Source organism: Gymnogyps californianus, unplaced genomic scaffold, assembly GCF_018139145.2.
Source record: "Gymnogyps californianus isolate 813 unplaced genomic scaffold, ASM1813914v2 HiC_scaffold_40, whole genome shotgun sequence".
In the NCBI taxonomy this organism is placed as follows: domain Eukaryota; kingdom Metazoa; phylum Chordata; class Aves; order Accipitriformes; family Cathartidae; genus Gymnogyps; species Gymnogyps californianus.
The window spans coordinates 386,008-409,773 of record NW_026114290.1 but is presented as its reverse complement, the minus strand read 5'-3'; the positions used below and the strand labels follow the sequence as shown (position 1 = coordinate 409,773).

Here is a 23,766-nt window from a genome sequence, read left to right as displayed (position 1 = left end):
CGCCCGCCCGCAGCGGTCGTTAGGCGCGGGGTACGGCGGGAAAGCACCGCCTGGTCGCCCTCAGGCTGGCGCATGCGCAGAGGCCGCGTCGCCCGTCCCCGGCTTCCCGCCCTCCCCTGAGGCAGCGCGGCTCTCCCTCATCCCCTCAGGGAGCTCCGCCGCCTCGGAGCTCAGGTGAGGAAAGCTGAGAGGAAAGGCAGGAAGGAAAAGGAGGGGGCGGGGGGGTTAAAAAAAAAAAAAAAAAAAAGGCTTTGGAAGTTTATTATCTTTGATAAAATCTTAACTGAAAGGGGTGGACTCTGTGTTAACAGCTGCAGAAATGCACAAAAACCTATTATCCATGGGGAAGTCAGGTGGTTTTGTTGGTTTTTTTTCACTAGACATTAAATTAGAATTACGTGGAATGACACATGATGGAAGGTCCTACCCGAGAGCAAAGTCCAGTCAGAGTTTTGGTAAAGCAACGTTCTGATTAATTAGCTCAGAATGAATTCTAGTTAAGAAAAGCTTATTTTCCTATACAAAATTACAATACAGAGAACGCATACAATTACAATACAGGGGGTTTAACTGTTAGTAGCTATCAACTAGAACAGAAATTTCATAGTAAAAAACTTTATGGAAATTAAAATAAGTCAATTTTCTTAAGCTGTAAAACTTGAGACAAACGCCAAGTTCTAGAAGAGACACTTTCAGATTCTTACCATAAAATCCATATTTAAAAAAATGAATTTGGTTAGGAAAATGAAGCAAGTTCTTTTAAAACAATTTCACATCCCAATGGGCATAAGTAAAAAGAACTCAACTGCGTGAGGCTGAGAGGTAGAGAGGTATCATTGTAATCACAATCTTCTATTGGTTCCAGGGTTTTTTCTGAGGTAATTAGCTGTGTGTCAAGTTGTATAAACAATAGTATTGGCAAAAGAGCAACATTGACAAATTACACTAATGACCTCTTTCCTCTCATCAGTAGGTCCTAAAAACTTAATTAGACGCATCCGAATTAACACTTCCAGGGTCTCCAGCAGGTGAAGTGATTGATGAAGGAGTGGTAGCATCCTGCCAGCTGCCATTAGCCTGAAGGGAGAACAAATACATCATTTCATTAGATCTTTAAGAAACTACTTGCAGGCAACAAAGTATGCCTTTACGTGTCTGCACCTTACAAGCAACAGTGCTTTTGAAAGGAAATCATCACGTATCGGCTCTGGCAAAGCACAGTCCACAAATATCCTGTAAAACCTCTTCCCCCCCAGATTTTATGGTGTTACTCTTATTCCTAGTGCCATCTCCTTATGGCAAGAATTAACTGAAGTGCACAAATTTTCTGGTGACCAAAGCCAAAATTTTACATCAAGTCTCCAGGAGGGAAAGGCTGGTGTATTAAACGACATCTTTTCCAGCTTTTTCCTAATCCCCACATCAGACACGTCAGGGGAATAAAAAGTCAACATTTATTCACAGATCATTAACCAATCTTGGGCAGAATTTGTGTTTCTAGTAAGTAATACCTCAGTACATCTTACATCTATGCGCTGCGTCGTATACAAAGGATTCCCCACAATTGTGTCATATCTTCCTGTCTGGTGTATGACATGATGTAAGGAATCCATCTGGAACAAGATGCCGCAGAACGAGAACGGTAAGGATAAAAAGTCAAGTTAAAGAAATGCAGTAGTATGTGGTACATATCTATTGGGCCAAAAATTCTTTAAATAAGGGGCAGGTTTTCTTGCAGGAAGACAAGTTTTCTTCGCAGCTTCTTGCTATTAACTGACCTATACATAGCTATTTCATTACCAAGCAGAATTAGAGCCTATCGCCTATAGCTTTTGTAACAGAGGAACGGATTTTATGCAGTTCAGGTATGTTTAGAAATTCAGCAGAAAGCTTAAAATGAGTTTGACGATACTGTTAACCACAAATCCTAAGCAAAGTTCTACTTATATGGAAAAAGACTGGCTCTAAAAGGAGAAAACACTGATTCATTAATGTAAACTTAAAGGGATAGAAGAATAGCAGTAGGTTAATTTAGGTATCGGTTAATTCTCTTAAGAAAATTCCAGTTCCAAGAGAAAATACACATTTGAGCGGGTTTGTTTCTTGACTCGTTTAAGACATTTGAACTCTAGTCAGTTCTTGCATCCTAGCCAGCACTGGCCAGAGACAGAAAAATCCATCCCTATCTGGTCTTAAGAGACTCTACTTCAAAAAAATAAAACGAGATTGTCTAATCCAACCCTGCTGTTCGAAGCGGGGTCAATTAGAGCAGGTTGGGTTTTGAACATCTCCAAGGACGGAGACTCCACAACCTCCCTGGGCAACCTGTTCATACCATATAAAGGACAGAGAAATGGGATTTTAACATTTATCTCACTGCTTAAAGTACTTTTTTTTTTTTCCCTTACTGACCTGGGACTGCACATTGGCTCCCACTGGGGAGCTCTGGTAGGAAGTCAAGGACTGCAAGTTTATAAACGAATCTCCAGAATTTGTCATCTTAAAAGAGCCAGAGGAAGCTGAAAAAAAGAACATGTTTTGATGAGAAATAGAACCCACCAAAAATGGTTCTTCAACAAGCACTGCATAAGTTTAAAAGAAAACCTACGACCGATTTCAAACACCGTTAGTCCATGGTACTTACTGTCACAAGAAATAGAGACTTTCAAGCAGACAGACTCTTCACCGGCACTCTCACTCACCTGAATTTGGTGTAGAGGGAGAATTTGCCTGGTTGCCTTGAGCCACGACATTAGTTGCATCCACTGCTGTTTTTGCGGCATAAATATTGGCTTCTTCTTGGAACTTCCCCATGTTTTTTTTGTATCGAATTCTTTTGTTACCAAACCAGTTGGAAACCTGGAGATATGTATCACTGTTAGCATTTGATCAAACTATTCTATTTTCTACTGTATTCGGAAGTTACCAGCAAAGGAGATGTTTTAAACTAGGCTTCAAGCAGAAAATACCTACTACTAAACCCTTCAGAATAACCTAAACCCTATTTAAGTACCAGTAACTGAAGCCTCTTGCTAACTAAGGGGAAAAAACCACCATTGTTCAAGGGAAAAAAGCCACTTAATTCCAGATAAAACACTTCATACCTGTGAAACTGTGATGCCACCTTTCTTTGCTAGCTCTTCTTTGGCCTCTTCACTGGGGTAAGGATTACTCAGATGCGAATAAAAATATTCATTCAGTACTTCCGTTGCCTGTTTGCTGAAGTTACGTCGTTTACGCCTATAAAAATATTAGTTATTCCCATTTAAATGGCATTGCAGAGTAGACCGGACAGAGTACACCGTTGGCTTTTTTTCCCCTCTAAAATACATTTGGTTTGAAGGAGAATGTAAGAATTGAGTGGAATTAAATAGATGTTGATGTCAAAGCAGGCACAACAGGTGGCAAATTCTTAATATTTGAACTAGATCGACACTGGGAAAGACAGACTTGAGATTTTTTACGCAGTCATTGGCATCAAGCAACAAAAGTTCAGGCTTAAACATCTGTTATCGCTAGATTGTGTTTTCTCATACCTTGCATCAAGGAAGCGTGAACGCAGGATCATTACTGCCTCGCACGTGCTCTGCTTCAGTTGCATCTGGATGGTGCTGAATTTGCCGTGGATTATGTTCACCATGCGCTCTATTTCTTTTGGTGAAATTGGTCTTGTTCTGCTCTGTTCCCTAAGCAGGTTCATAACGTGGGTGGTGAACTCACTGCAGGCCTGAAAACACACACATTTGTATCGACAAACAATAAAATACCCTAGAATTCATTTCCCAAACAAGAATATATATCCAAAAAACTTCAGAGGAGTTTCCATGTTTCAGCTTTACTCTATTTACTCTTAAAAAACAGCAACAAAGACAAACGAGACATTTATTATCTTTAGTTTGATGTCCAGTCCCTCTATCTTCACCTTACTTCTGTAACACTGAGGTAAGTTTTCAACTGAATTTGATATCCTCGCGTTCACCTGAATTCATTATACTTCCTGTTCTGTTCTTAAAACCAACACCAAAGGAAAAAACGGTTATTTTTAATTGAGATGATAAAAACTCTTCCATGCAGAAAGATCACCTGTTCATATTTCTCTAGCTCAGAGTGGTATATCTGTCGGATCTGTGACAGCTTGGCCCTGTAGTCAGAGTGTTCAATGCTATTGTCATTTGGACAGCCACCTGATGTTGCTGCTACAGCCATCGGTCCTCCTCTTCCTCTTTTCTCGGGCCCGGAGACACCCTCTGCCAGCAACATGTTATCTAGTCTCATTAGTTGAGCATCTGGGGGATCTTCTTCCTGAATACCGCGAATACTTAACACTAGATAAATATAAAGAGGGAATCAAAAGATTATTTCCGAAACAGGAAAGAGCATCCACTTCAATTCTGGCAAAGCATTTAAACGCCCTTCAGAGGTTGTAGCAGGTCTTGAGCTCAAGAAGCAAAAGGGAGCGTTTAACGAAGCCACGAGGCGACACATCAAAGCAAACAGGACGTTGTTCAGATCCGAGAGGCACCAAAAGGCAAGGCAAGTTTTCAAATGCATGCAGATAATAAGGCTACTCGAGGTCATACTAGTTTACACTACGTTTAGAAAGTATTTTAGCAGTCTATAAAAATTAGAACTAGGTTCTTGCAGAGCAGATGCCCCCCTATCAGCCTGCTGCCTGGCTCCTTGCACAGTCCTCGACAGCGTGCAGCACTAGCTCGTGCAGACGGACTACGGTGGACGGACAAAAGGCCTGAGCCGCTGGGACAACTGCTATGCCTCTACGTCCAGGGACGGAAACGAACACCACACTAGTGTAAGATCCTGTTGAAATCTGTACACAGGGCCTGAGTTTGACCTCGTCCGCTTTATATGCCAAGGATACAACTATACTACACAGCAGCAGGCTACAAATTGAAGTCTTAACAGTGCTGAATTTTAAAATCTATTAAAATCTATTTAAAAATCTATCAAAATCTGAAACAACATGAAAAAATGCACCAGAAGCCAGTTTCCTTAAGCTTATATTCAAACCCAGATGGCAGCAGTTTGTATGCTCAGATTATTCAAGTTTGATTCCAAGCAAATTTATTTTAAAAACTTAATTTCCCAAATTTTTTGACAATTTATTATGAACTTCCTTTTTTAAAAAGCATAAGAACTCACGAGATATTGAGTCAATACAAAAAATGCCAACAGCTTTTCGGCTTTTCATTTGATTTTAATTGCTAGACAATTTTAGTTTGATGAACAGTTGGTCTTAACCTTGTGAAGCTACCAAATTCAGACGACCTTTTCCAAATTGTAATTGGCAGGTTAACGAGATATTATGTTCCCTACCAAAGATAAACACAAAAGATCTCTTGTTATGCAAAGATTCTGGTGTGAGGGCAGGAGAACAATGCATATGTACAGACATTAAACACACGCGTTTATAATAATTGTCAGCATTTTGTAGGCAAAAGAATAGCTCATCTAAAAAAAACCCAGTAATGATTTTGAACAGACAAGCAGCCTAAACTTACAATCACATTGCTGAACTTAATATTTTGCAGGCTATACAGAAATTATTGCACAATTCTGAAGAAAAGAGAGCTTTGGAGTGGCTGCAGACCCAAATTCGCTGTCACAGCAATCCAGGTCTCCAGAACATGCCCAGTCTTTTTGCAAGTGGAAAAAGGTAAGGCAAAAATAGCTATAACGCAGTACATGGGTAACTGTTGAACTCAAGCTAAGACAACAATGAGGAAAGTGTTGACTATTTTAAAAGTTAGTGGCTTTTCTAACTCATTACGGAATTAAAATTAACACCTTTTTAAAAAAATAGCAGACCACCTACAGCATACACCCTTTACTGAGTGAACATTACAAGAAATGAAACAAACACAGAAAAAAGGGGGGTTTTTATTTGTTGTTGGTTTTCTGTTTTTGAAAATTGCCAGTTCTCCTTTTTTCCAGGAGACCCAGCAGAGAGTTCGCCAGCGGCCATTTGCTCCTCAGTCTTTTTGATAAAACTCACATTAAACTACTTGGACTGGCAAGCGGGAATTCAGTGGAACAGGTATTTTGGTGTCACCTTCTTATTTGAATGTGCTTCTGCCAAACGTCTTTTTATGCACATTATGATGCATATCAGAGTACCTCATGTTGAAGTCAAGCTCCCAGCTGCAGCTTAATTTTATGTCACTTGTCTAATTATGGTAATTAGACATTAGTTATCATCAATTACACATAAGCTCATCTCAAGTTGACTGCTGAAAAGCATGTATAAAGCACCTTCCCAGTCTCGAGGGAAGACTCTGGTTGGCTGGCTCTAGCAAGTCGCAAGAAACTAGAAAGGAGTTAACCATCATCAACATACCGTAAACTGCATTTCCAACCTAGTAGTTCAAACTTTTATTTAATAAACTCTCTCAAAGGTGAACAGACCTAAGAATCGATGAGTGCAAGAAGCTCGGTCTGTCCAACCTGCTCCATCAGGTTGATTTTAAACTTCTGGCATAACTGCATCTTAATATGTGTGACAGTTAAAACACAAGTTCTACAGAAATCATTGCCACAGACATTATTTTTAAATTAAAGCCATCATCTCCTGGAATGGATACCTTTTGCTTGAACTTTTTTTTACTCCTAGTATCTTCACCTAATGATAATATTTGTACAGATCATAAGTTACATCAGATTCACTCAAAACTACCTATTCAGTGAATTCGTAACTGTTTGCTGCAAGTAGCAGCCACTTCCGATTCCGATTTCCAACTACAAGAGCTGCAGTTGTTCATCTACCAACCTTCCAGAGCTGATAATCTCAAAAGATGGCGCAATGGGAGAGCAAAACCATTGCAGCTGCAGGAATGCAGTGCTCACACTAGCTTCCGCAAGTCTCTTTTGACAGTCTGGTAAAAACAATTCCGGAAGTACATGCCGTACCACTAAGAGTTTTGTCAGAGCAGCTGCATCTACCCTGCGAGCTTTCCGCATGCTCTGTGGGTCAGGCGTCACCCATTTCTGCATACAGCCCTGAAAATTACGCCAGCAGGAGTTTGCAGTCTGCGTGGCTTCTGGCAGAACTAGATTTAGTTAAACAAAAAGGATTCCAAAGGGAAAAAAAGATACCACAATAAAAAAAAGCATCTCGGTCAACACTGACTTGTTACATATGCCTGTCCTTACACACTGCTTATTACCTACTGGCTCACGATACTTCGAGGAGAACACTTCTCTAGAAAGCTTACCCCTCTCAGTAGCCTTTTGGCCATCAAATTTTTGAAGTTGCCACGATAGTTTAAGAACATGTAACAACTCTGTTAATACTCAAGGCTTTGAGTCAAGATGCTGAGAGACCAGAGTCAAGACGCTAAGAGACCGGAGTTATGGCATAGTCAGTGTTTTAAGCATGATTTAGAAAGTCCTTGCATAACGGTAAAATCCTTCACACTTAAATCCTTTGCTTAAATCCTTCATAATCCATCACTTTTATGGATGTTTAAGAAAAACCCTACACTGGCTCACAAAGCCTGAAAAGTCACTCCTGTTAGGTGTACCAACATAATATTGTGCATTCTCTGGCACATCACCTACCAGATATTCATCAAATATGTAAAATAATTATACTAAGCAAAATGAAATTCCCATCATTTCTAATTAATCTTTAATTAAAATACATCACAACCTAAGGTGCTGAAGCCTCACTCAGTATGCAAATGCAATCATTACAATATATTTACATCTCATTAATTAAAGATTTGCAGTTCTGTAATGAACTGTACAAGATCACAGGTACCAAAATAAGTGATACCACTTTGCTTAGACTTGCTTTCCTTTCCAGATTTTCCTTCATAGAGCAAGGAACGCAGAAGAGCATGATAAATGCGCCTGTTCGGTACAGACTACACAAAGTCAGAACCAAAACCTGCCGTATTAGGGCCAGAAATGAACAGCCCGTACTGTATGAAGTATAAAATACCTATGGAGAGTGCAAGGAAGTAGGCAGCTGGGTGCTGGACCTGCACCCCTCCTCGTCCACGTCTCAGTTTTTCCCAGACGATCCTATCCCCTATGTTACACTTGCAAATATTTATCCTGTAACTCATGCTAAATACTGACTCCTGATGTTTTATTCAGGCAGAAGGGTTTCCTCAATTTGGCAGTCCACAAATCAAACTGGTAGGTGAGAAGGCAGGAGCCTATTTTTTTTAACAGCAGGTCACCTAAAGCAACCATGAACCCCTTCTGAACTACTTCTTAATGCTACCAAAATACCACACACACCCCTCACGTAGTACCAAGCAGATTTTTCACCCACACGAGACACCCCATTTTTCAGTTAGCAGTCTTCCGTGGCGATACCAGCCTCCCGAGCATCCCAGTACAGAGAATGACATCGCTGTTGGCTCAGCCGGTCTCAAAGCACTGTCACAGGAGAGCGCTTTCTCCAAATCCAAGACAGTCTTGCACATTCGGAGAGAAAGGAAAGCGAATGGAAACAGAAGACAAAAGCCAGCGGGGCTCCGAGCGCTGAGGAACAAGACTCGGCTACGTAAGAATGTCAACAAACTCAGCAACAAAGAGAAAGCGTGTTCTTTAGCCACGCCGCTTGCCAAGTTTTATAACCACATGAAAAGGTACCTGTTGAATTAACCTAGCCGAGTGCCGGCACGTTAAAGGAAGGACAGAGGGTTGCAGCTAGCAACGACAAGAAACAATAAAAAATGGCACTCCATGTTACGATGCTGCAACAAACACGTTCCCTACCACAGGCCAGAAATACAGAATCAGAGTCCCCCTGCGCAGCGTGTGCCACAAAAGTGGGCAGAAATACACTTCCTACCTCATGGCCTGAAGCCCATCACAGACTAGTGTCTTCCTAGCATGGTACAACCAGCCAAGAAGAAAAAACTCTGAAATTTAATATTCAGCACCAAAAGCGTGCACCTTTAACACTACAGATGTTTAATTCTGATTTTAAGATAGAATTATGCCATGTTTGAATTCATACAGCTTGAATCATATCTGAAGTGTAACCCAACCAGCAAAAACCCTCTCTGCTGCATAGATTAAAAATGCTTCAAATGCTTCTGTGAGTTCCCAAAAAGCTAAGTAGGCTTTATCAGATTAGATGCCTCTTCAAATAGCTACATATGCTCCAGGCAGGTATTTAAGACTTGAAAATAAAATACCTGTTTTTCCCATAACTGGTTTAAAATAAAAAAAACATTAAAATCATTGGGGGGGGGGGGAAAACAGGGCTTGAACAAAATATTAAATGTGGCCAAATCTATTTAAATTACAAAGAGTCATTTGTCATTTCTTTTTAATTAATAAACACTATCGGGGAGAATTTTTTGGCACCTTTCAGCTGGCTGCCCATTGCAAAGGCGTACGGCTTATCCTGAGCCATTGTGAATGATACTAGCGCTCCAACAAAGAACGAAAGAAAGATGGGGGGGGGGGAGGAACATGTTTGAAACTGATTTCCGAGCTAGAAAAGAAGCTTGTGTGCCTGGGTCACAAAGAAAGCCCAAAACCTTGTGCTACAGTATGTCCAGGCTTTTGTTTGCTTGAAGCCATAACATCTGCTCCCCATAATTTAAATAAGGAATAGACAGACCATCAGACATTCAAAAACCTATGAGACCAAAACAAATCCAGCATAACCGATATCAGAGGCTGTTCCTGCAAGTGTATTTAGCTCAGAGAAGTCACAGTTTCAATCAATAAAGCGCAGAAGGCAGCTTTCAGTGTAGAAAGGAAAAACAGATGAAAGACCCTCTTTAAGAGCAGCAATCCTCGAAGGACAGACGGACATAAAAGCACACCCAGACAGCACACACGCGCTTACTACCACAACGTTTTTCTTCAGAAGCAAACTGCTATCATGAGAACGCAATATATGCAACCAAACTCTCCAGAAATGAACGTGTAATGTCTGCCTCAAAGCTGCCTTCGATGACAAGGGCACCGCAGAGGACGGAACTGTATGGTCCCTCATTTGGCAATGCAGGGACGAGCACTGCAAGTTTTGGTATTTTAGAAAAAATAATGCAAATGTAGGTTCAGGATGGCAAATGTTAATACAGCTATAAGTTAAAAAACAAAACCAAAACCCACCACTTGAGTTACATATAATGAAAGTAGTTATTCTCTAAAAAACCATCAAAATCCACTATAGTTTATAGAAATTAGATATTCAAACAACATTGCTTAAGTGTTCGTGTGTGAGCCTATACTGGGTAATCCAAAATCGAAATCCATTTGCCTCCAGTGCTGCTGCTCCTCAAAGAAAGCTGCCCGATCACCAACTCCATTTCCTGCTACTTCTCTGTTTTCCAATATCCCCGAGCGCTCTCCCTTACTGTCTCTTTTCTCCGTAATACAGTTATTTGTCAACTTTGAACTCTTACTACCACCACAATTTTGGTACCAATTCCTTACAGGGAAAAAAGAGCACAACAACATAGCAGGATTACTCAGGATTCTCTAGGTGTCTAGCCAGGCATCAAAAAACCCCAACCTATAGATTCTTTACATACACACAACCAAAACACTTGTTCAAATAAGCAGCATTGTTTTCTCCAAACTTGCACACAGACAGCATTATAAAAAGCACATCAAAACAATTTCCAGCTTACAGAAGATGACCTTAAAGGTCTTTTCCAACCTAAATAATTCTATGATTAAGCTAAAAAAAAAAAAAAAAAAGCTTTAAGTTGTAGAATCTATCAGGGAAAAGACAGGCCACATTAAATGAGAGCCGAGCTGATGACTGAACGTGGGGGTTTTTTGGGAAGCTGAGGCCAGGAAGGACACCAACGCACCTGTTTTCTCCTTGATCTCACACAGCACGCTGAAAAGAGCAGGCTTCATTCTGTGGCAGTTCAAGGCATGTTTTCTGAAACGGAAGAAGAAAGAATGAGTGAACGCCAACAGGAAAGGCCGAGAAAGATGCCAAGACTTACAGAGAACTGGATCGCGCTTCAGGAATAGCAGGTTAGCGCATAAGATTAAGAAAGAAATGTGCAAGTTCTGGTGATATATTTCATTTCAGTGCCACACTCAGTCATCACTAGGAGCAAACTGTTGTAAAAATACGCAGGCCTTAAAATTCAAAATTCCGCGTCGCTCATAGGAACTGTAAGCACCTTCAGTTCTACCAAAAGCGTATTTTACCAGTGGGGAGAAAAAGTTCTTTCTTGAGTTAGTAAGCTTCTATAAAATCTAATAATGGAATCCATCCAAAAGGTAGAGAAAAAACGGTGGTTTTAGAGCATATAGACCCTGACCAGTAGGAACAACATAGCACCGCTCACTGACCCGCCCAGCTTACGCGACGAGCGGCCACCTGATCCAATGAAAAGCAGATTGTATTTAACAGCATTTTAGTACAAGTTTTACCACACGTGCTAATTTTGCCTTCTTGAAGCTCTTCCAGTGTTTGCTGCTTTGTTTTCCCCCTTCGCTCCAGGAAGAGACAACGTTAATTACACCATTAACACCGAATCCATCCTAATGTCTAATCAAAACAGAGAATTACATCTTTTGCTGAGTTGAAAACACACTTGGAGTGTGGTGAGCGCCGTGTAAAAGCGGGAGCTGAGGTTTCCCACGGAGGGCAGGCAGTGTTTTACCTAGCCGCTGCCGATTTTCCAGGGCGGCCAGCAGTTAGATGCCTAACTTCCACTGGAAGTCAGTGGAAAGAAGTATCTAGCTGCAACGTACGCCTCAAAGAAAGCCCTTTTGCTTCTTGTGACCCCTTTCGTAATTCAGAAATAATATTTAAATCGCCTTTATAGCCAAGTTTCAGTATGTTTTTAATATAAATACAAATCGGCCTTCCTTCTTGCGCGCCAGTCGCTTCTCCAGCTATTGGGAACGGCGCAAATACAGGTGCTCGGCTTCCTCGCAACCCGTAACATTTACAGCTACTGCTGAACGGCCAGCGAATATCAGAACGCAAGCTTTTAACAAAAATCGCAGAAGCTGAAGTCGATGGGCCACTTTCCTTCGTGACACGGCCAAAAGAAGGATAAAACCCATTCAGCTACGGAGATGTTTGATAGTATCAACCCCAAGACAAACAGCCTGAGAACAAAGGCAGCTGAGAAGACAGCCTAGTGCAGTCTATTGTCCTTGCCTGATGAGGGAAAAAACGGGGGGAGAGAGAGGGAGAGAGAAAATGAATTCCAAGCCTTCAGACTGTACTCTCCACCCGGGTCTGAAAAGCAGTGTTTAGGTACGAGGCAGGAGAGATACAAGACCCAGAGATAATTGCATAATTAATATGGCCACTAACTCCTGCGAAGACGACTCAGGTGATAACGTAGCATGTTTAATACCGGTGTTAAACTCATCCTTGGCAGATCAATTTCCTTTCAAGGAAACTTTCACCCAAGTTTTCAACTTGGATTTTAAAAATTCTCGTTGCGTGCACTGAAAGAACCCTCTGACATTCACTAGGCATTAAAATAATACACGCAAAACACATCAACATGCATTTTTAATACAAAAGAATAAGAGTAATCCCCACCAAATAAAGCGGTTAATGCCGCGTTACTGAGGTGTGAGAAGTCCCGGATCCCCATCCACGTCCCTGTATCACTTGCGCGATGGGTTTAACCAGGCCCGAGTTTTACTTTCTCAGCAGAACATCCTCTTAAGGAGGCCTAAGAAAACCCAACAAACTTCTCATCTGGAAGACAAAAGCTTCTTTTATGCATATATATGTGAAAATACACCAAAGGTGCTTTAAAATTTGGGGGCCTTCAAAGCCTGCTGTGCTTCAGCTGGAGTTTGACAGCATTTCTAAGGCAATGTTAAAGTAATTTAGTTTAAACAACGGCCGAGCCATTTTTCAAAGCCCATTCCTCACCTCTTCTTTGAAACTAAAAGTTCCTGACAAATTTATTCTGCTCAAAATTATCTTAAATAGGAGGCTGTGAGAAAAAACTGCAGCTCTTACGCAACATACGGGCCAATGCACGCCTATAGAATCTATACAGGAGCTGCGGGCGGTTATTTCTGAGATACAGTGCCAGGCAGAAAAGAAAAACCTAAGTTTTGGGAAGGAGCAACGGTCCTACACGTGACCCACAGCACGCGCCGCTCGCAGATGTCATTGCCCTACAAGCTACACTTGAAAGTTACCTGAAAGAGTCGACTTTAAACCCAAATTGACGTTCATAGAATGTGCGGCTTCTCCTTATATTCGTTGAATCCACTCAACCATCAGGCATCTGGTACCTGTGCTCGGTAACGCCGCTGCCTCGGCACGCCAGTTGCTGACGGCACAGGATAGCAACAGGCGTACCCAAAAACGGCTAAACTTTAGGCAGAGATCAAAAAAAAAGGGAAAAAAAAAAAAAGGGCATGGTTTTATTGGCACGGCGGCAATCGCCGCGATAGGGAAATCGCGGCGCGGGCAGGGAGGGACGGCCGCGCCCAACGCCCAACAGACGAGCAAGCCAGAGGAGCGGCACCGCGTTAACCGGAAAAAAAAGGCCAGAAAACCATTTTGTTGATTTTTATAAACCCGCTCTAGGAGTCTCCACCTTCTCCCAAACCGCCTCATGGCGGGGGCTGCCCACCTCGCGCACGCCGAGGAAGCAAAGCATGTAATTACGTGTAATTACACCGCGCCAATCGGGGCCGGACGCCGCTCCGGGGCAAGGAGAACGCACCAGAAGATGCTGAATTCTGTTGATTTCCAGGCTGGTTTTACCATGTAATTATTTACGTCCCAATGAAGTCAACAAGACAGGGAGAGAACCGAATTCTTTTTCCTTTAAATACGATTAGAAACTTCTTGATAGTGGTGAAAAACCTTTAGAGCCCTTCGCACCCACGCCGCGAGGGGCCCGACAGGCCTCCGGCTCCCCTCGCTTCCCCTCCCGAGCAAACTTTGGCCCTCAACGGCAGCCGCCGCTTCGGTTTTCCCGTTCCCGGCGGCGGCAGGCAGGACAATCCCGGTTCCACCGGGGCCGATGGCTGCAATTTCCGTATTTACATCACCCGGGCAATTTCTTAACGTGGTGACAAGGACGGAGAGTCGGAAAATTAATTACGAGGAACCGGGGCATCCTCCCGGTGCTGGAGGCCGGTATCGATGCGCTCTCCAGCTGACGGGAAGCAAAGACACAGAAACACCGGGAACCGGGGAACGAACGTGGAACTTTTCGCCTCCGGAGGGCGATTTCCCACCAAACCCCCCCCTTTCCCCCGCCGGAGCCACCGCCACGTCGCACCGCGGGACCGCTGCCCTCCGCCTCCCCTCGCCACAGCCCCGGTAACGACCGGAGCAGCGGGGCAGAGTGTGTGTCCCCCACCCGCCCACCCACGACGCGCAGAGCTGAGTCACGGCGCCGGGCTGCGCGGGAAGGCGGCCGGTACCGAGCAGCTCCGCCGGCCCGTTCCGCCGCGCCTAGAGCCCGCTTCCCCGCCCGGCGGCCGGGCCCGCCGGTACCTGGCCTGGGCCTCATCCAGGCTCTGGTCGGTGATGGCCATGATCTGCTGCAGGACGTCGCCCGTGTCGTGGTGCGCCGACGGCGGCGGCGGCGGCGGCGGCCCCGGTGGGGGCGCGGCAGCCGGATCCCCGGCGGCGGGCGGAGGGGGCGGCGGGATTCCTCCGGGTAGGGTCACCCCGGCGCCGTGCGCCGCCGCCAGCAGCCGCGACGGATCCTCCATGGCGGGGGCGGCGGGGCCGGTCCGCCGCGGACGGGCAGCGGCGCGGCCCCAACGGCTCCCACACAACAGGGCCCAGCGCCCGCAGCCCCCCCCCACCGCCGCCGCCGCCACCGGGCCCGCCCCGCCCCGCGCGCCGCGACGTGCCCCGCCCCCGAGCGGTTCCGCCCCCCGCCGCACGCTGGGGGCGGAGCCGCCGAGAGCCCCGCGCTGGGTCCCAGCGCCTCCCGCCCTTTTACCGCTTGCTGCCCCGCGGTTCCCCGGACACGACCGGTGGCCCCGTCCGCTCCGTTTACTGCCGGAGGTTCCCGAGAAGCCGACGGGATCAAATCCACGCCGTAGCGTCAGCGCAGCAATCGGCCATTTCATAAAACTGTATTCAGATAAGCTTTGGGGTTCCCTGCCTAATTGACCTCGAATTTGTCTAGGCAGACAATAAACAACCTTAACATGCTCATACGCATTTAAATGCGATGCGAGGATTCTGTTCTTTGCCCAGCCGCCATCGCTTTCGCATGTACCTTGTGTCAGGCCAAGCATCGAACACACACGGTACGTCGTCTCGATTCTCTGCTTTTTACACTCAAAGAGAGCAAAACTATATTCAGATCAATGCTAATGGAGTTTTTTTAGTAAGAAACACAACTGAAGGAAGAATTAGACTATATACTTCTTCTATTGTTGTTAACACTGTTCACGTTTTTGAGTAACCTGAGGAAACTCGGTCACCTCTAAACCCATTGATTCTGCCCGGTCACCGCTAACCTACCGATCTTCTGAAACACCACCACCACGAGTACCAAACGGCGCCATAATTGCCTCCTTCCATCAGCAGGCAGCACAGGCTCCAGCCTGGGCTCAGGTCGTATTCACTCACTGCTTTGTCACCTTGGAAAGACACTTTAACGTGACCGTGCATGGCTCTGAGCGTGCAGAGGCTTCAACAGCAAAGCTGCTGCGCGTCTCGTGTATTTGCAGCTGAATAAGGTTTGCGGGTACAAAGCAGTGCAGAAAAAGTTACTTTTGACAGAGGGTCACCCAGGCAGCTTTACACCAAGTCTGGGTATCTTCCTCAGCTGCTACTTGAAAGTTATAGCACTATGGCTAGACCTAGGGTTGCCTAAAAATAGAAGTTAAAAAAGGAGAAACACTCAAATTTAGATTCTGTATTTAAATGCTTCTGTGCAAGCACAGAGCTGACTGCATCAATCATCCTTCTTCACCTCTTTCAGCGTTTTACCTTCCAGCAGTATAACGTGCTTACAGGATTTACATCCTTTTACAGCTGCATTTCAAGTAGAAGCATCTTCCACACTCCTGATTGCTACTAACCCAGCGCTTGAATCTTCACCTCATAGGCAAGGGCAATTTAACATTCAGTATTGCCGTTTTAGTGCTGTTTAAAATAACAATATCAATTCTGCAAATATGAAACGTTGCATTCATCCTCCAAAGCAGGTGTATGACATTCCTCTTCCGCTTCAGAACAGAAAATCTGGGTTCGATCCCTCTCTCAGACGCCCGGTGGCCAGGTCTCAGTGTCAGCCAGGCACGTCAGCTTCTCCGGCTGCTCAGCAAAATCTTCGTAAAGAAGACATTTCCTCCTAGACAACACGATGAACGATGGAAGTGCTGCAAACTGACCCGGAGCTTCCCCTCCGGGAACGTTCCCAGCGGAGCGAGTGCAGCGTACGGGCAATTGCTCGGCTGAAGTAGCTCTGCTCTGACAAAGTTAAAACACCTTTTCTGTTCCTCTGCAGCAAACGCATTGATGCTCTTGTGAAGAAAAGTTTACTAAAAGTGGCAATTATGGTAACATGCAGGGTCCTCATGGCTCTGGAAGGCAGCAGGGCCCCTTGGGGGTCCCAGCAAAGCCCAGCCAAGGGCCCCTCTCCAAATACAAAGCAGGGAAACGTCCTTCCCCTCCCCTGTTGAGCTTATTCTCTCCCCCATAACACCATGTACCTCTTAAACCCACTGACGTTTTCAGGCTCCACTACAACCATAATCAATGCAGAGCCATGGTCAGAAGTCTTAGCATACCACTATTCCTTGGGGGGCAAGTGTTGCATTTAGAAATAAAGAACAAAATTTGTTACATTAGAAAATTTCCAAGAAACTGCTGGTATCAGTAAACACAAGCATGTAAGTACCGAGCTCCCAGAACTCTGCTCGCCTCCGTCCAGATCGTGAAATCTTGTTTCCAGGCAGACCATTACCATTCTCTTAGTGTTGGTGCATTTATTGATTGAACTGACCGAAGCTTTAAATCAGAGGGGAAAACAATAACCACAGTAACACTCTCAATCGACCTGATCTCGGTATGCTTACCTTTCTTTTTTTTTTTAATCATTGGGCAGTGTTTGAACCAGAAGCAGCATTAATGCCCAGAAACAGAACAGCTTCTTACTGGTTTATTTTTATGTATACATATGTATTTGTGTGTCTATGTGTGTATATATAGGCCCATTTACAGTTATTATGAAGCTTCAGTGCTAAAGCAACCCTGGCTGTACATCTCTCTGGATTTGGTTCTGCAGGGACGATGCCTGCACGGCCCAGCAGCACTTTTGCTCACACCAATACTTTCCCCATTACTACCGCATTAGGGGATTGGCAGCACACTGCAGCTTATTTGTTAAAATTTCCAAATAAGAGTAGTTCAAATTGAGCTCTAACATTCACGTATAATGAAAACCAAGATCCATTCTGGTTCCAGACCTCTAGGTTTAGATGTTTTGCCTTTGTTATTTCAGGTAAGAAAATCTTAGCTAGAACTCCTGTGGAATAATACAGAAAGCATCCTAAGCAAGCGCCAACTTATTTGGAAAGGCATCAGAGCAGAAGCAGGGTGGGGATGAAGACAGGAGAGACAGAGTGAGGCAGGGAAGAAAATGACAGTGACAGAGGAAACAGATAAACACTGTGAGTGCCAGGGTTGTGACTTGGCTCAGAACAATCAACCCCTCCTCCTTTGTTATCCTAGCTCACCAGTAAGTGATAATGACTGTGGTATTTATCCGGCAGCTTTAGATAGATTCTAGCACATCACTTTTTGTGGAAAAGTTCTGCAGCATCCAGCAATCTTCCATTTATTCCAACATAACACCACCGATTTAGGACCTTGATTTAGGCACATGCCTGGCTTTACGAGCTAGAAGTTCCCCCCCAACTCAGTAAGACAGTGATCCCCTGCTTTGTGACATTGAGAACACACATATGGGTTTTTTTCAGGCTTTATTTTTTTAAGCAGGTTCTTGCATAAAATGCTGGGGCCAAATCCAGTTTGGAGTAACACCCTTTAAGACCCCAAAGACAGCAAAACCTGGCTCCCTGTGTTCACACTTGTCAGGTTGTCACAACAAGGGAACTAGTTTTCCCATGTCACAGGGCTGAATGTATATGACCCTGTGGCTCTGGGTCTGATGAGATACAGAGCAAGCACCACTGAAGAAACACTCTATTTCTCAGCCTTTTGCCAAAATGATTAATAAACCATCTTTTCTCATTCACAGGCTGACTATAGGGGGAAAGGGAGCCGGATTAAAAGATGACAAGAAATTAAATTGTCTTGCAAAAGTTCTTGCTGATGCAGCCAAGGGAACGGGAGAGCTGTCTCCAGCTCTCTGATAAATCGCCCTGTGCATTTCGATTGGAAATGGACTGGGGTATAATTAGCAAGTGAATTCTCTCCTGTCAGCACAAAAGGGGGGGGGGAAGGGGGAAGAGTTCATTTTAAAACTAAAGCCAGGACTTGAGATCCAACTGACAAGTTATAAGCTGAGCCTGAAGCCCACAGAGCATAAACTCACAGGGAGATACACCCCCCACTGTAGTCTATGCCTTATCTCTAGGCATTTCTATAGCAAGAGCTACACCTCAAGTGTTTGTGTTGTGATGGGATTAGATGAGCTGATCACTGCTTTTGCAAGGGGAGGCAGCAGCACACCGAAATGCTGATCTCCCCAGCAAGAAGCTTGCATGCTCCCCTGCTGTAGTTCAGGGTTCATCTGGGCTGACAGACTTATTTGTAAATGCCTCTGCCCATAAGATGTGTAAGTTATATGTACATCTGTGAAGATACCTGCCCACTACACCTGCGTGCTGTTCGTATGGGCAGAAACACTTGCCGCACTCGCATCTGTGACTATCACTTGCTGTTGCTGTCCTATAAGTTGGAGCATATGAATTTGGTTTCACAGATCAGTCGGAGGCTTTGCTCAGCCCCAAAACTAACAGGGCAGTTGTGGGAAACAGGCTCCACAGCCATGACTAATGTCACCCAACTCCTAGATTCGCATACCGGTGATGGCATAGGTGGCACGGCCCCTCCAGGGAGCACTGAACGGCGCCAATGAGAGTATTAAAAAGTGCCAATAGGACAGCTGGCTGATGGGCGGCTGTGCATCCCCCTTCTCAGGGGAGAAAGGGACACAAAGCATCAGGCAGAGAACAGGAAAACACACGGTGAAAGAAAAGCTTGGCTTACATTGCCTCCCGGTGGAGGAAGGCTACAACACGCCGCACAACAGCTACCCTCATCCCTGCAGCAGCTGCCAAGGTTTTCCTGCCAGTAAGGGGACTCGTGAGCTACTTCCGAGGAGAATCATACACTCACCATTTCAAAACACCACTTGTGGAGATCTCCGTGGGCTCTGGAGAGCTGCAGCCCATCATGTGCGCAGTCATACCGTTCCTGACTTCTGCTTGTGGTTATTCATGCACACGTTCTGCAGCTTCAACCTCAAGTTGCTTACGTATCCCTTGGCTACTGCTGCCACAGCCTCGGGAATGTCAAGCGCTGTTACAGCAGATGAAGGCGACTGCACAGTCCATGCCTCAGACCACACGCAACACCGTGGTGACGCAGGTCACCATCAGTACCCCGAGGATACCCCATCCATCCTCAGCTGGGATGCTCTAGCTTTGGCCTTCCTATTTGTGAAATGCCTCTTGGACTCACAGTGATCTGCCAGGGTTTCCAAACACCGATGGGTTTTACTTTGATCTGGGCCGTGAGCTAAGTTGCTTCTTACAGCCAGATTAAGGAAATAGTAAAATAAAACTGATCTAACACTGAAAGCTGCGTTACACTCGCAACAGCCCACACCAGAAAACATTAAGATACAAGGATGCATCTTTGATCTCTGACTACTTGTCATAAAAAAAAGTGTGATTTCCCTGACAGCCAGAGACAAAATAAGAGCAAGCACCACTTCAGTGAAGGTCCCTAAGGCATGGAGACAGCAAGGAGAGAGAAAAGCAGCAGTGCCAAGAGCATTTCTGTTTCTCTGTCACCATACAGCACAGCAGCCAATTGACCATTGGTATCATCTCCAGATCCCACTGCTCTGCCATGCTGCGTTACTCCTACCAAGACAAAAGTGGGTGATAAGTGCTAAAAATCAGAGGTGGGTAGCACCAAATAAATAATTTTGTGAAAAATGACTATGCCAGAGCAAAATCCAGTGTGCAAGCTCCTCTTACTTCCTGGTTGGTAGCACTGAAATCCAGATGAGCCCATGATTATGCAACTTAGGAGGAAGAGATTCTCCTGCTGCCCTTGGACTTTCTTCCCATGTCGTGCTCGGGACATCAAGGGTGTGAAGGGGGCACTTTGCAGCATTAGACACATCTACAGGCACATTCAAAAAATCTGAGAAATCCTAGGCACGTTTTTTCCAGTTTGTATTCCCTGCTTTCAGTGAGCAAAGAAAAACCTGGAGAGTAAGACTGGTTCTACCATGAAAAGGGTCAACGCAACTCAACCAAATGCTTCTTTCCAGATGCAAGCCAAACAGAAGTCAGCTGAGTGCTCTCTGTCACCATTACAGAAGAGACTGAGGTGAGGTTTATCGGGAAACGGGTGCAAACAACTAAAGGACAGTTATTTTCCCTGCTGGGAAACACAGGCAAATCAGAGCCCCTCCTTACCTCTTCCGTCTGGTGCCTGCTGTATTCTCTGTGACAGTCACAGTGTAAGGACAAAACCTGGTCAAGACCGCCAGTTAGAAGAGAAGCATCTTCCAGAAACTCCGTCTGAAGCTGGACTCTGGGCTGTATCAGCTTTCAGATGAGATACGGGTTCTTCTCACTTTTGCTCACAGAAGTTACACTCACATATTGTGTGGGGGGACTTGTGAAACCCAACCGCTGCTGCTAAACATTGTGCTTTTTATAGCAAAGCTTGTCACAGAAATACCATGGGAAGCAATTATTACACCATGAGCATGACCTTTCTTAAATTATCTTGGCTACACATGTGCCAATCCACTGCAGAGAGATAGCAGGCTTTGCTTCACAACTGCACTAATGACTGTCCTAAGCCAAGAAGAACTCACCCCGTAAAAGCTTCATGGTGCTCGCTGTCTCCTCGCTGGCCTTTGGCTGGGGGAGGAAAACGCAAACCTATGGGTGGGCTCTAAAACCTATCTACCACCATCATGCAGACCAGGGGCCCCAGGTGTCACACCAGTCATCCTTGCACATTAAAAATAAACTCTCAGCCCTGATATCCCACTATTGCCTAAGGCTTAGAAAAGCACAACTGACTCCCAAAAGCTTAACTTTTGCATCGGCTACACTTACAGTCTAGCAGAAACTTTGATTTTCATTTTCCATGTCTCAGTAGGTCAGAGAGATGACAAACTGAAGTTTAAAAACAAAGAAAAACCCACCATCACCAGCCTCCCCTTATTAATCTCCCTTCCCCCTTCCTACAGGTTGGGGGTTTTTGTTGGATTTTTTTTTCTTCAATAAAATAAGCCTTCAGAGTTCATCAGTCCCTACAGCATTAGTCTCCAGTGCTACCCTCCCCAAAAGACACACCAAAATCCATATTACTTTTGGCAGCAGCTTGCTTAAGGAATTCCAACCAGTCAGCAAGGCATGACCTCTCATTCCTGGAACCATACGGCCTATCTTTGATCACATTGTGTGTTCTCACTTGTCCCACATTTGATCCCTTTAAAATAGCTCCTAGGTGTCTCTTCCTTCCTCCCACCCAACACACAATAAGTCTAGAACAATCTCACATGCCTCAAAAAACAAACCCACAAAAAACCCTACACACACTAATTTCAGGGAGATTTCCTCTTAAAAAAAAAGCTTGATGAAACCAGTGATGAACCTTCAAAGGCAGTTTCATACTGTGATTTTAAAAAAAGGCAGGGGGTCTTCTCAAACTGAAAAAAGGGATATTGCCACATTTAAGCTAGACACACCATAGGTTATGGATCATGCATTAAAAACAAGCTATCCCATAAACCTGGCAGCATCCAGCTCCGTATACAACAATACAGTTATATTTAAAGTCTTCTAAGCAGCTTTGGAAAATGAACATGTAATCAGGTAACACCACACCCTTTTCTGCAGCATCTTGTTTAGGACACAAAAGAGCGAGTGGAAAACACAGTGCAATGTGGTTCCTGCCTCCACATAGTTAGACAAGGCAGTGTGTTTCCAAATAAAACTAGAAAGTAAAGTCATGTGGAATACTGCACAGCCTAAAATCCTCTTTTTTGTGATGCATGTTCTATATACACCATTTATGTCTCCCTCTCTCCCTCCCCCATCTTCATTGCTGAGAGGGCTGTTAAAATCCTCCTCCTATCTCTTCTGCCTCATTGATTCACCATTTCTTTTCAAATCTCACTGAAAACAGCACTTTCCAGGCTAGTTTCTGTGACTCCTAATTTCCTGCCCTCTCATCTATTACAGCCAGCTGGAAACAACTAGAAATCCAAGAGTCCCAAGTCACTCGGGAAGAGAAATCTCATTGAAGAATTCCAGGCAACCCACCTCGCTTCCTGATGGGTGCCAGCCATCACTCAGACAAGCTCCATTAAAGGTTTGGGACTTTTTTTTCCTCCTCCTTACACTAATCAATTGCTATTTACCCTTGTGAAATCATGCATTTTGAAGACTGCTAGACTATAAGCTGCATTTGTACATTCAATTACCATTATTCAGCAAAGTCCATTTTTATACAGAAAGTGCTGACATCCTCCAGGTAGTCAGGATGTTCTGCCTGGTACAAACTGGTCAAATCCTTGATATCCTTTCCATCAGTGTTGTGTATGACAGTTCTTTAGTATTTATACCAGTTCAGCCGTTAGGCTAAGTTTAAATAAGCCATTTAAAATACTGGAAAAAACTCTCAGAGACGATCCTCTCTATATGGCGATCACAAAGCATCAAGAGTCTGTTGTCAATGACTTAAAGTCTGCCTGTGTTGCGGGTACTCACAAAAGCGCCTGTCAGAGCAGGATCGCCTCGCTGAAACGCAGCTCGACAGCAGCCAGCAGAAGGCTGAGGTCAGGCTAGTTACCAGATCCCTCAGGGAAGAACGTGTGCAGCTTATTAAAGGCTCAACTGGGCATAAAAGCCAACTGCAGTTCTTTTAGGAGCCAAGTGTCATCTCGCCCAGTACAAAGATTCATTCACACCCAAATGCAGTACAGTCAATTCTTTACACACACACCCCTCAGTTAAATCAGACTGGTACTAATCCCACACCTAGGCAACGTGAACTTTCATATTTCCTCCTTCCCCCTTTGTTAATAAAAGCAAAGCAGAGCTTGGCACATATTTAATTGTAAAATTAGCTTTGCATGAAGCAAGACTCATGCACTTCCTGCTTTGGGGATGTTCAGGAAAGCAAAAAGAGAAGGTTTAAGTTTGTTCTGTCCCAGCTCCATCACTCCCAGTAACAGCTTTCCAGGTGTTCACTATTACAGTCTTCCTCCAGCTCCTGCTAATTCACCACCTGCTTCCACTGCAGTGTGTACACATACTGTGTACCTGCAACCCGGTAACAATATTTTCCAGGGAAAGTAAAAGTAACTAGAAGTCTTCTTTGGCAGTAAAAATAAAATTACGCCTTCTCTTAGCCCTACCACCTGGTATGCTTTAATGGTGTAAAATCTCCCCAAACCAGCCAAGTCTGGTGTTTGCAAGCAGTGGACCAAGGCTGTACTCTTACCCCCCGCTCTGGCTGCAGATGGCTGGCTGCAAATTACTTCCTCCAGTTCTCTCCACGGTCTTTCTGGAGGCTATAACCCCTCCAGACACACAGGCACAGTCCTGCGAGATGCT

The 23,766-nt window shown here is 44.6% G+C and overlaps 1 protein-coding gene across 3 annotated transcripts; it reads right to left on the bottom strand.

The window, feature by feature from the left end:
- Window positions 1-251: 251 nt before the first annotated feature.
- On the bottom strand, window positions 252-14,673 carry PBX4 (PBX homeobox 4). 3 transcript variants are annotated; one of them, XM_050914442.1, is made up of 9 exons: window positions 14,453-14,673; window positions 10,812-10,885; window positions 4,084-4,325; window positions 3,537-3,727; window positions 3,105-3,240; window positions 2,703-2,859; window positions 2,413-2,519; window positions 1,527-1,613; window positions 252-1,077 (listed from the first exon to the last, which is right to left on the bottom strand). In XM_050914442.1, the coding sequence occupies exons 1-9, from the start codon at window positions 14,671-14,673 to the stop codon at window positions 985-987; spliced, it is 1,308 nt and encodes a 435-aa protein (XP_050770399.1). In that variant the 3' UTR covers window positions 252-984. The 3 variants fall into 3 exon arrangements, with proteins under 3 accessions (XP_050770399.1, XP_050770400.1, XP_050770401.1); XM_050914443.1 differs by having other exon boundaries at window positions 1,512-1,613; window positions 14,453-14,560; XM_050914444.1 differs by lacking the exon at window positions 1,527-1,613 and having other exon boundaries at window positions 14,453-14,651.
- Between the last annotated feature and the right edge of the window lie 9,093 nt (window positions 14,674-23,766).